General features: G+C 45.3%; 1 protein-coding gene across 1 annotated transcript in view; it reads right to left on the bottom strand.

Moving 5' to 3' along the window:
• The window catches only part of LOC137437090 (histone acetyltransferase KAT2B-like), an 81016-nt gene that overhangs the window by 54258 nt on the left and 12903 nt on the right, over positions 1-13855 (bottom strand). Inside the window, exon 7 of the mRNA XM_068131455.2 lies at positions 13333-13447. Within this exon, the coding sequence (XP_067987556.2) occupies positions 13333-13447 (115 nt within the window). The remainder of the gene's footprint in view (positions 1-13332; positions 13448-13855) is intronic.

The raw sequence follows: 13855 nt of genomic DNA, 5'->3' as shown, positions 1-13855 counted from the left end.
TACTGGAATTATAGATAGATTATTATTATTTGATATTTAGGGCATTTACTCATCTTATTTTACCTTGAATCATGTGTATTTGCAGTTAACAGTGTCTTGATAATGGATTTTTGGGGTCCAGGAACGGATTAATTCACTTTCCATTATTTCTAATGAGGAAAATAGTTTCTAATTCCGAACTTTTCCCAATCCAAACTTCTGCTGGAACGAATTAAATTCGGATTTAGAGGTCCCACTGTATATATATATATATATATATATATATATATATATATATATATATATATATATATATACAGTGATCCCTCGTTTATCGCGGGGGTTACGTTCCAGAACCCCCCGCGATAGACGAAAATCCGCGAAGTAGCGACCATATTTTTATTTTATTATTTATATATATTTTAAAGCTTTATGACCCTCCCCACACTCTTATTAACCTTTCCCATACTCTTATAAACACTTCCTATACTCTTAAACACTTTTTACACTCTTAAACATACGTAATTTTAACAACATATAAAATTCTAATGGGTACTCACCATTGAAGATACTGTAGCGACCCATGGGTTCCCCAAGCAAGACCAGCATTAGAATCTCCTTGCTCCAGCCGGTGACGTCACCGGCGGGGATCCCCGGCGCCAGAGTGGCTGGTCACGTGACCGCCAAAGCGTGCCGCGCGTGCGGGTATAATCAGCTACACCTGTTGATCACGTGACCACCAAGCACGCCACGCTTGAGAGGCGTGGCTTTCGGTTTCTGGTTGTGCTTTATAATATAATGCAGCCCGATAAACGGGCTTTTCAGTGTTCCCGAGTTGGTTTTGAGAACAAATATCTTCTCGGACGAGTTTGTGTCTTGCCCGTCATTTCGTCCGTATCAAGCAAGAGCCCCGGCTCTTCAATACTACAACTTGCATGATGAAGATGATGATGAATTAGCTGTGCAGTTCTGATGACGATGAAGGTGATGACGATGATGAATGTACTGCACAGCCAGAAAGAGCATTACAGTTACCCATTACGTGGGTAACTAGCGCAAGTGGAAGCTGCCGCATCTGCGTTTTCCATACGCACGACTCTTTATCTCTTTGTCTACTCTTCTACTGTACACTATGTACAGTATTTTATTTCTTGTCATATGTTTTAAATACTGTATTTTTCTTATTTTTTTACGTTTTTAAATTTTTTAGGCTAGAAAATGCTTATTTTACCACAAAAAAATTTAAAATAATAGTATATAAAAATACATTTATACCAAAAAATCCCGCGATATAGCGAAAAATCCGCGATATAATTTTACATATACTAGCGAGAAAAACCCGCGATGTACCGAAGCCGTGAAAAGTGAACCGCGATATAGCGAGGGATGACTGTATATACATACATATATATATACATACATACATATATATATATATATATATATATATATATATATATATATATATATATATATATATATATATATATATATATATATATATATATATATATATATGTCGGTGGCAGGTTCGCTACTGCACAAACTCTGTTGTAAATGTTGTTTGAACTGTTATCCGTAGTTAATAAAAAAGGTTTTTCGCCAATATATATATTTTAAAATGAGAAATACATGCTTCCTCTCGCAGGACAGATGGCTTTGTTGTATACATGCGTTCTCTCCAGGCCAGATAGCCTTGTTGTAAAACTCTCCTTCGGCTTGCAAACGGCGTCCCGAGCCGCGGGTAGGAATGCGGACTATACGTGTGAAAAATGAACCTTTATACGTGGGATGCTCGAATTCGTAGACATAGACCTTTTCTGATAGACTGATATAAACATTAATTATATTTCGTATAATCAATAATGCTTGAGTTATGATAAATATGCTTGACTTCCCTGCTCTGGATTAAGTTTAAATAAGAATGTGAGCTGAAAGGTACATCCAACGCCTGGAACTCATCAAACGGCCTCGTACACTTTATGACCTTATCAAGACCAGGAATGCAATCCCCCTTCAGTGAATTACACCTCTTGTCACCTCGGAGCCTTGAAAACACATCTGGTCCGGATCCTAACGGTGCGTGCTTCACTCCCGCGAGGCGAAAGGACGGATGCCGGTGGGGGACATGGCCCAGTGGAAGGACGTCGGTGGGGGCGCAACTGCCCAATTCCCTTTGTCCTCGCAAACTTTAGCGGAGATTCTCTGATAAGTGTGCCTCTATATAAATGAACTGTGAATCGGTGTTTCCTTAGGAAGGTTGACTTGGCATGCTGTTCATTCATGCTGTAGACGTCTCCGATCCTCCCAGCTGTGTACTTGGTGTTTAATAAACGTTTGTCATTCTCAACTGGTGGTGGAAGTCTATTACGATCCTCCCGACATTGAATGGTGCCGTGACTCGGATTGCAGCAGCAAGAGGTGGAGAGGAGCGGACCCCGAACAACAGGAGGGAGGCTGCCTGGGGCTGGCCAGCACGCTGGTTTGCTTTAAGGTGAGCATTTTTTGTATCAAAGGGTTATTTCTCCAAATTTGAACCTCTCTCCCTTGGGCGGGCTCAGTCCGCTCCCTCCTCATCTGTCCTGCCTGCACTCCGAACGAAAATTGTAAGTAAAGGCTATTTTTAAGCCTCAGAATGACAAACTTTTGTTAATCCACCAGGATAACGTTAAGAGTAGATCTATCAGAGGGTAACGCTAAGGATAACGTTACAGTTAGCAAGGAGAGGGGGACAAGTGAGGTCGGACAGCCATAGGCTGCACCGTTGACCGAGAACTTTCCAGGAAGGATCAGCCCAGAGACAAGATGGGGTATGCCATTGCATGCCAGGGAAAGAAGGGCTGTGGCTAACGTAGAGGGCCAAAGGGACATGGCCAGGAATAGGGAAACGCGCAGGTACCAGATAAGCTGGACAAGAGGGTAGTGGCGACTACTAGGTCAAGCCAGGAAGCTCTAGACAAAGTTCTAGACAGGAGGGCAGGAAGGGAGCTAAAACTTTAGGGACAGAGGAAATAAGCAGCAGAAATCCAGGTAGAAAGAACGGAAGTGGGTTTTGAAATATTGAAAATTGAAGCAGGAGCTGCATTGTAGGAATTTGAAGCTTCAGAGCCAAAGGAAGCAAGCAGACAAAGTTCAGGATAAAACAATCATGGAGGTAGTTAAGCAAGCAAATAAGCGGCTGATGCCTCTGGTCCAGGATCCGGACCAAGACCCCCCACCCCCCCAAGACCTGAGCTCAGTCCCGGGGCTCCAGGCAACACCTCCCCCCCCCCCCCTGCCATACCCTTTCCACCCCAACCCATCCTGTCCACCCGTCCCGAATCCCTTTTCCTTGAATGGAGTGAGACGTAAATGAATGAATGTATATTATATAGGGATATTAATACTTGTATCTCATATTGGACTCTAAATCGAATTTTTGTCATTAACGTGTGTATTTGTGTTCATTGTCATTAAGGCGTGTGTTATTGAATGCGGATGTGTGTCCTTAACGTGTGTATCTGGCCAATTTATTTGTCTATGACATATGCAAAGCAGATGGGTTTCGGTGTGAAGCTTTGTAAATGGTCTGCTTGACGTGCGGGAAATCCAGGCCGGGAATGTCGATTTTAGCGTCTATCCGAGGGTCTAGGTGATGTCCTTAACTGAGTCCGGATTTTCATTTGTTTGGGAGTGTTTGGGAGCGATTTAATATAAATCGGGTCAGGAGAGCACTCGGAGGAACGTTGATATGAAGTGATTTCTTGGGGATGGGCTGCCTTTGCCTTTCCAGCGGCAGTCGGGCAGCAATTTGGAATTTGTTGAATTAAATTCAGAATTTGAATTGAATTGTATGTTTGACTTGAATTGAAGAGTTCATTCAATGGCAGATTGAGGAATTCAGTCAATTCAACTGAATTCAGAAGTTGAATTTCGAATACGGAGTTTGCTCAGAGTGCAGGTGATAACCTGCCTGCTCTCAAAGGATGTGCCCCGCATGGTGGGAGGTCCGTGAATGGTTGACAAAGGGTTCCTTGAATTGCCTGCAGGAATTATGCGATTAACGATTATATTGTGTATTGGCGAATTGTATTGTATGAGTATATTGTATGAGTATATCCCTGAGGTCGATGTGACCATGGGAGTCAATGGGTCGTGTAATGAGAAAGATTACAGTTTTGCTGGTGTGAAATTATGTCATGGTGTGTAATGCGGTCAGAGGTGCGAAATACACACCTTTGATCTGGAGGGAGAGCGGAGGTTGTGGTTTCATTGCTGTGTCTGCCTGTGGAGTTATATTTCTGAGGCATGGATTTCAGGGAGGAGGTGTGTGCCCTGAGAAGATTGTGGGTCGTGGATTGGGCACTCTGGGTGGGCACTGGGGGCTGCAGTTGTGTGGGCGCGCAGGAGAGTGCAGGGGGAGTGGGCGCAAGGAGGTGTGTTGATGAAGTGTGCGAACGACGAGCGTGTGCAAAGGTGTGCTGTGGTCAGGTGTGTAACGAAGCCTGAGAGGGGAATGAGTGTATTTGGTGCAAGATATTGTTCCAGGTGTTCCAGGTGCAGGATTGTTCCAGGATATTGTTCCAGGTGCAAGAGAAAGTGCAATAACGAAGGGCATGGAGACCTGGATGTGTGAATAAGGAACATCGAATGGTAGACGGCTATGGGGTTTAACAATAATTGGTGTTGATATCAGGTGGAGGGATGTGCGAAAGGTGTGCACCAGGTAGTGAGGGTGCTGCATGGTAGAGCACGCCTCCCACGAAAGGCTGTGGGATTTTGGCGGGAGTTCCTGTGCGGATTGTTGGCGGTTATTTGATTCATAGGGTGTTAAGGGTGTTAGCATTTTGCAATGTGGAGCCTCAATAATGGTCATTTATCTGTCCGGATGTGGAGTCCTTGCAGAGGCAAGGTGTTGGCCAGACTTGTATTATTCGTAAGATGGAAGCGTGCATTCTCAAAGGGATTGATTCTCATGAAAGCGCCTGTTACCCCAATTTGAAGTTTGACCTTTGAAGTTTGTTTACGCATGGGAATGATTTGGGATGGGAATGAGGTCAGAGGTAATTCGCTAACCTTGGGAGGACGACAGGCTGAGTTAATCTACTGGGTGTTAATTCAACGGCAGGATATAGAACTTAAATCGGGAAAGAAAGGACATATATTGTTGGTTAAAACTGAAATTATGTACGTAATTAGTGAACAGAAAATATTGATTTCTGACATTTGTTGTTGTCGTTGTGGTTGACGTCTTATTAGGTGTTGCGGGGGACTCAGGAAATAAACAGACTTCCGGTGCTGACCGGAAGCGTCCGTTACAGTGTGCTTTGAATTTAATTTAATCGTGCTGAGTACTGTGACGCGTATGATCGAGCTCTGGGGTTAATCACGTTACATGGAGGACATTTGAGAGGGTGCAAGGAGATGCAGGTAGCATGATTCAAGTCGTGGCATCAAGAGGGTGTGTGCTCAGGCGTATTATGGGTTATTATAACTTGCCGATTATGGGGGGTGCGCACCAAGTAGAGATCGGGCTGCATGGTGGAGCATGCATGCATGGAGCATGGTGGAGCACCTCGTGTGGTTGGAGGTTGCAATTGCGTGAAATGCAGTGAACATGCCCGACTTTTGGCTTTGCGAGGCTCCAGATAGAAGTTGGCATTTCGATACTGTGGATTATATTGTGCCTGTCTGGAGAGGTGATGTCCTGTGCTGAGGCTGGTGATACGCCTCTGTTATCGGTCTGTCTGTCTGTCTGTCTGATTGTAAAATATAGCATAAGCTATAGGTCATGGAAATATGGCGGTGTAAGCTCGCCAAGGGAGAGTTACCTGTAGTAGGGGACATAGCAGATTAGTGGATTATAATGACGGGGGAGCGCAATAGTATAAGGGGTGACGGGGAAGCGCAAGTCTCAGAAGGGAGAAGTCAGCTTCGATGATGCAGTGTGTGGGAAGGAGGTGATGGAGCAGTGTATGAGTGAGTAATTGGGATCGTAAATGTGGGCTGCTTGGCGAGCCATTGAGGTGGATGGGATGTTTTATCGTTGTTGTCTTGGGAGTTCAGTTGACACTGGCCGCACATGTTTCGAAGTGCTCTAATCGGCACAGGGAATGACAATTGTCAGGACAATTGCTTCATTGAGTGAGTTACATGTTTTGTTTTGTTTTGTGGATCGGGGGACAAGCTAGTTTGATGGGACCCTGGGGTCTTCTGTGTGTCTATGTGTTTGTCTGTCTGTTACACTGGACCCTTGGATGGGTTTTCATGGGACGAATTTCAGACATAACAACAGTGAGAATCTATTTTGAGCGAATCACAGTGGGTGAGAAAAAACATGGTGTGTGACCAGACACCAGAATTGGAATTGGAATTGACCAGACTACCCGATTCATGCGCATGAGACATATGAGAACTATTTTATTTTTAATAAATAGACCAGGTTATTTTATTATTTGTTTATTTGTGAAAATAAATAAATAACAGGGGGAGGTTAATGGTGGCTTGTTGGTGGTAACTCGAGTTGAAACTCCAGCTGAAATAATTTATTAGGGATGCTAATCCCTATATTTAGGGAAATAAATTAGGGATGCTAGGGGAGTGATTAGAGAAAATTGGATCAAATTTAAAATCGAATATTGGATAAAATTGGATCCACTTGAAAGAAGTGGATTAGGAAATCGGTGACCAGGTGTTCCCAGGTGTTCGTAAAGCACTTCACCCGCAAGAACGCCTTGGAACCAAGGTGGAAGGGACCAGTCCAGGTGTTGCTGACTACACCAACGGCTGTCTTTTGCGAGGGCAAGACCTCCTGGATCCACGCCACGCAATGTAAGTTGGCCATACAAGCACCAGACACTACACCACAGCAACCACAGTAATGATGGGCCTAATTATAGGTATGATGCTATTGATAGCGACAGCAGCTAGGGGAAGCTCCGATTACAATAGATGCGAAAACAAAACACGACACCTCACCGTAACATGGGGACAAAGGGTATCACTACCATGTTTCGAACAGAAAGCCCTGCACACAAATTGGGTAAGCGTAAGATGGCTAGGCTAGCACTGTCGGCAGGGCCTGGACGCGTTGGCATTGTACTACGAAAACAACGAGAGTTCCGGGAGGACGGGCAAGCTAGCGTCAAGACCTTGGCCTGACCAGGATACAAATGGGGGACCCCTGATTTTAAGCTACAAACACGCACACGCCTAGAGAAAGGCATGACTATGCAGATCTGGTGTAGCGTCTGGACCCCTGGCGTGGCCGGTGGCGAAACTAAATACACACCATGCATCGAATACATACTCACGCCGCAGCCCCAGGACAAGGCCCCAAAGAAGGGTGAAAACACATATTGGAAGGTGGCAAGGGAGGTGGCGACAATTCAAAATACGACACACTGCTGGTCGTGCATGCACTTCCCCCAAGCAGGCACCACAGGAATACACATGATAGTGCTACCTCTGTCCCTTAATGATCTTTGCTCACAACCTATCGATTCCCCATGTTTAGTCACCATGCTGGAAAGAGAAGGGGTTGGCAACAGCAAGAGTTGCAATCGGCAATTTAATTATCGCCCTTCAATGATTGCCCATGTGGCCGAGAGGCCTGCCCCCGTCTGGGTCAAACCGCAGAAAGGGATGGTCTGCCTCCAGGGTTCCGGCCACTTGCTTATGGGAGAATCAGAATGCGCCTACACTCTCCCCGGGAAGCTGGGAAAGGGGAGCACTGGGATTACACTACGAATAGTACTGCAAGATAAACACAACCACAACATAACGGCTATAACATTCTCTAGGGGGGTTAGTAGGATTAATGGGGTGACAAAGGGACTCCAGTGCTTATCCACCCACCTGGTCCCACCCCATGGGACAATGTTTATATGCGGCGACAAGGCTTACCCCTATTTACCAAATAATTGGGGTGGCACATGTTATCTTGGTTCAGTCCTTCCTGACGTCGAGATACTGGACGAGCTAGATCCAAAGTCCCTGGACAGGCGACATAAGAGGTCAGTCATGAATGAAGATGGAACCACTAAACTACACGGGAACCTATGGGAAAAGGTGTTAGGTTTCTTCTTCCCAGGTGCGGGCACAGCCATGAATAGCTTCCGGATAGATAAATTGGCTTTGGCCCTAGAAAAGGTGGCAAACGACACCGCTACGGCTCATGACATACTATTGGACACGGTAGTTCACATGCGTACAATGGTGATGCAGAATCGGGTGGCTTTGGACATGCTCCTGGCAGAGAAAGGAGGGGTATGCGGGATAGTAGAGGGAAAATGTTGCACATACATACCTGATCCATCCGAAGGAGTGTCAGCCGCAATAGTGACTAAGGGAAACTAGCCATGCCCTGACGATCGATCGGATCGCGCGCGAGAACTCTTATAAATTTAGCTGGCTCACTGACTGGTTCCGGGGATGGACAGGCACTATAGTGAAGTGGCTATTGACCGCACTGGCAGTGATAATCGGGGTAGTAATCTGGGGGGCACTAATGAAATCTTTAGTCCTCCTCTGTATGAGAAAGCACTTTACAGGATGGAAAATGAAGAAGCCGCCGACGACGACCATGGTTCTGACCACAGAGGCCGTCGACCTGAACGGGTCCTTCAACGAGGCAGATGTGACCGGCGCTTCAGAAGACTGTATCGATTTTTGTGATGACTGTGATACTTGTGTTGTAAACCCCTTGCGAGAACTGGCTAATGCCTGTATTGATTTTTGTGATGACTGTGATACTTGTGTTGTAAACCCCTTGCGAGAACTGGCTAATGCCTCTTATGTATTACAAGCTCACAGCTGTACACCTCCTTCCGACCCAACTATGGATCTGATTGTGACGCTGGGTCTGGCAGTCAAGGGACCCGACATGGATATCCTGGATCCGCAAGCTGATCAGGCGTCCATGGGAGACTTTGACATAAAGGAAGTCTCTCTCTTTATTTCAAATATTTCGGCTTTTAACGCTCTGTACCCTGACCAGGAACACGAGACACAAGATACTGACAATATTATGTATTCCCCCAGAACAGCAGCACGTGAGAGGTCTCATGGGCATGATCGTTGATTAACTTCGAAGATCTGCAAGGACCGCGTCTGCAAAGGGTGGGGGGAGCAAGTTCCGCAGGGGAGGTGACGGGCCCCCTGGCGGAGCAGAACCTCATCTGGACCAGACGCCTTCGTTGTGGATCCGAAACGTTAATGGACCTTCATGTTCTGAGCCCTCAGGTTCCAAGCACACACAACACGACACGTTCCTCAAGTGCACGGGCGAGGCGCTATGGGCGCTTGGCATGCTCTTGGGAGACACCCACATTACACGATTGTCTTTCAATAAAGCCCGATGTGGCACGTTGTCTCTTGAGATACTTTGTCTCGACGAGACAAGAGGAAGGTTAATGTCGGTGGCAGGTTCGCTACTGCACAAACTCTGTTATAAATGTTGTTTGAACTGTTATCCGTAGTTAATAAAAAAGGTTTTTCGCCAATATATATATTTTAAAATGAGAAATACATGCTTCCTCTCGCAGGACAGATGGCTTTGTTGTATACATGCGTTCTCTCCAGGCCAGATAGCCTTGTTGTAAAACTCTCCTTCGGCTTGCAAACGGCGTCCCGAGCCGCGGGTAGGAATGCGGACTATACGTGTGAAAAATGAACCTCTATACGTGGGATGCTCGAATTCGTAGACATAGACCTTTTCTGATAGACTGATATAAACATTAATTATATTTCGTATAATCAATAATGCTTGAGTTATGATAAATATGCTTGACTTCCCTGCTCTGGATTAAGTTTAAATAAGAATGTGAGCTGAAAGGTACATCCAACGCCTGGAACTCATCAAACGGCCTCGTACACTTTATGACCTTATCAAGACCAGGAATGCAATCCCCCTTCAGTGAATTACACCTCTTGTCACCTCGGAGCCTTGAAAACACATCTGGTCCGGATCCTAACGGTGCGTGCTTCACTCCCCCGAGGCGAAAGGACGGATGCCGGTGGGGGCGCAACTGTCCAATTCCCTTTGTCCTCGCAAACTTTAGCGGAGATTCTCTGATAAGTGTGCCTCTATATAAATGAACTGTGAATCGGTGTTTCCTTAGGAAGGTTGACTTGGCATGCTGTTCATTCATGCTATAGATGTCTCTGATCCTCCCAGCTGTGTACTTGGTGTTTAATAAACGTTTGTCATTCTCAACTGGTGGTGGAAGTCTATTACGATCCTCCCGATATATATATATATATATATATATATATATATATATATATATATATAGATATATATATATATATACACACACACACACACACACACACACACACACACACACACAAGGCCTTCATCCACAACTTGATGGAATACTGCTTTCCCTTTGGGCTGGCGTCCTGCCTGAAACCTAGCTTGAGGCCAAATAAACCATTTTTGCATATGTAATAAATATACAACTATTGAAATTTTACAACCACCTTCTCCAGAAACTTGTAAATGGCCACTTGGTTATTGTTCCTTGAATTCTCCAATCGTTTTGATGGTGTACATTTATTTTCCTTCATCAATATGTCAATTGTATTAAATTTAGATTAAAACAAGCGTTACGCCTAGGTCCCCCGCCGGGGAAGTGATGTGAGTTGACAAAGTGGACCACGCAGAAAACATGCTATGATATGATATTTCGCTCACAAGGGTCAGACATACATGGAGGTGGCCATCTTGGATTTTGACGTGGCGACCCAATTTTCAATAGCGTTCTTCCTTATGCCTAGATACACCCACACACCAGAAGGTACTTCGCTTATTTTTCAAGATATTTCGCTCACAAGGTTCAGAAATATATATGGTGGTGGCCGTCCTGGATTTTGACGTGGCGACCCACTTTACAATAGCGGTCTTCCTTATGCCGAGATACACCCACACACCAAATTAGAAGTTGGTACTTCGCTTATCTTTCAAGATATTCATCTCACAAGATTCAGACATACATGGCGGCGGCCATCTTGGATTTTGACATGGCGACCCAATTTTCAATAGCCTTCTTCCTTATGCCGAGATACACCCACACACCAGATTAGAAGTTGGTACTTCGCTTATTGTTCAAGATATTTCGCTCACAAGGTTCAGACATATATATGGTGGTGGCCATCTTGGATTTTGACGTGGCGACCCAATTTTCAATAGTGTTCTTCCTTATGCCGAGATACACCCACACACCAAATTAGAAGTTGGTACTTTGCTTATTTTTCAAGATATTCATCTCAAGTTTCAGACATACATGGCGGCGACCATCTTGGCTTTTGCTGTGGCGACCCGATTTTAAACAGCGTTCTTCCTTGTGCCTAGATACACCCACACACCAGATTAGACGTTGGTACTTCGCTTATTTTTCGAGATATTTCGCTCAGGTTTCAGACATATATATGGTGGTGGCCATCTTGGATTTTGACGTGGCGACCCAATTTTCAATAGCGTTAGTCCTTATGCCGAGATACACCCACACACCAAATTAGAAGTTGGTACTTCGCTTATTTTTCACGATATTCATCTCACAAGGTTCAGACATACATGGCGGTGGCCATCTTGGATTTTGACGTGGTAACCCAATTTTAAACAGCTTTCTTCCTTATGCCTAGATACACCCACACACCAGATTAGAAGTTGGTACATCGCTTATTTTTCAAGATATGCAGGTTACAAGGTTCAGACATACATGGCATCAGACATACATGGCGGCGGCCATCTTGGATTTTGACGTGGGTTGCACCCACACATCAAATTCGAATGCGGTCCTTTGCTTACGCACGCACGCACGCCCGCACGCACGCATGCCCGCACGCATGCACGGACGGACACACGGACGGAGGGGAAAGCCATAGTCCCCCTTTCGCTCCGCTGAGCGACGGGGGACAAAAACGGACCAAATCATGTCATGTGCAAATAATATTTGGCTGATGGGTAGCTATACTAGTTAGTGGTTCCTTAATTTATTAATACTTGCCATGCCTTCAATCGCTTCGCTGATGGGTTTAATCAAAAGAAAGCATGTTGTGCTTGACAAAATATTGCATGTCTATCTGAGAATGTCACTGAGGATGTAAAATGAAGTAAAACACGTGAAAAGCATGTGTTATAACACGTAATTCTTGTTGCTGTTTTTTTTTATGCATAGTCGAGGTTCATGAAAGAGCAAACACACCAAATGGATCAGGACATAACAGACAAAACAAGGTGCAAAACATGCATGCACAGAGAAGGAAACTCCAAGGAGGAAAAAATGGAAAATTAGGAGGGATTGGGGTGAGGTGGGTGGGGGTTAACAATGGCAGAAATGGTCATGGTTTTGGATTGGAGACGATCTTAGATGGTGGTGAACAGCTGTCTTGGAAGACCTGTCGGAAATAATGAGATAGAAGAGGATATGGAGGTTGGTTCGATAGGTGGGGAAAAAGAGGAACAAATGGGTGGAGGTGAGCAGTGATTCTGGATATAGGTAGTTTCACCAAAGAGGGTTGATGGTGGACCGTGTGAGTCCAGCAGAAACCTGTGGGGTGGGACAAAGCACGGAAAGAGCAGTGAAAGACCAGAAAGGAGGCGGTAGAAGATGGAGAGACCACTGACCTATCTGTGATGGCAAAGTGACAGACCCATAGATTCAGGTTCATTGAGGGAGATTCCAATGATCTTGAAGGCCTTGGTTTCCACAGCATCAAGCTGAGCAAGATGTGAGTGAGGGAAGTGCAGTACTCCATCAAGCTGTGGATGAAGGCCTTGTAGGTGGATCGGAGTTCAGGTGTGTCAAGGAAGGACCTTGTATGACAGAGGATGCCCAGATGGTGGTTGGCTTTGGAGACCAGTTTTGAAATGTGGTTTGCCCAAGAAAGATTGTGGCTCATAGTGAGACCCAAGAGTTTGAATGACTAAACTTCCTCAGGACAGCAGCACAAAGTCATTAGAATAAAGCTTTATGGATGGGGAAACTGGGCTGCTTTTATTTTTATGTACAGTATTTAAATTTTCGATTAAATATGATCAAATTATGTCATGTGCAAAGAATACTTGGCTGCTTACTCACTATACTATTTGGTGGTTCTTTCAGATATTAATATGGATCTTCCCAACTGCAACCAATTTTTTTGTGAACATGAACATGAACATTGGTGGAAGTTAAAAATCACAAGGTATCTTTCATGAAGACGAGGTGAGTTATTGCCAGTACCCTGAAAAAAGAATTCCCAAATGACTCCTTTAACTAAGAGGTCACAGCCACACTCCCGGCAATGAAGCAAACAATCAGCCACATGCTGCACACGGAACTGAGATCTGCTTAAACTACATTTCACCACCAAAAGTCAACAACTTACGGATTCCAGGAATGCTTTCAATGGGAATCTGTCGTACACCTTCCTTGAAGCATGTGAGCCCGGGGTACACTTTGCTCATTTGGGCCTGCTTGCGCTCAATCAGCTTCTTAATGATCTGGGAATCCAACCCCAGTTGCACAACTTAAGGACACTTCAACAATTTAGTGCTCACGTGCATTTCATTTTCAGTTTCAACACGATTTAGCAACAGTTTGTTGCTCATAATCTGACATTATTGGTTCCGTATAATGTTGACACATTTCTCTACACACACCTTTCCCTGACCATTTCCCAAAACAATGTTGATATTGTAGCGGCTGCCGCTGGGGTTTCACAATCGCCTTGCACCTATCAAGGACGCGGAGCGATCACCATGCCGGGCTCGTCCAGGACGCCCGGGCAGGCCCGCGCTCAACTTGCCAGGCCTCGGTCGGGACGCCCGGGCATGCCCGGGCATGCCCGGGCAGGCTCGCCCTCAACTTGCCAGGCCGCAGCCAGGACGCTGGGCCACGCCCCCTGGCGC

The sequence above is a fragment of the Myxine glutinosa genome, chromosome 1 (genome assembly GCF_964187855.1).
Source record: "Myxine glutinosa chromosome 1, kmMyxGlut1.1, whole genome shotgun sequence".
Taxonomy (NCBI): Eukaryota; Metazoa; Chordata; class Myxini; order Myxiniformes; family Myxinidae; genus Myxine; species Myxine glutinosa.
This window is presented reverse-complemented; position numbering and strand designations above follow the sequence as displayed.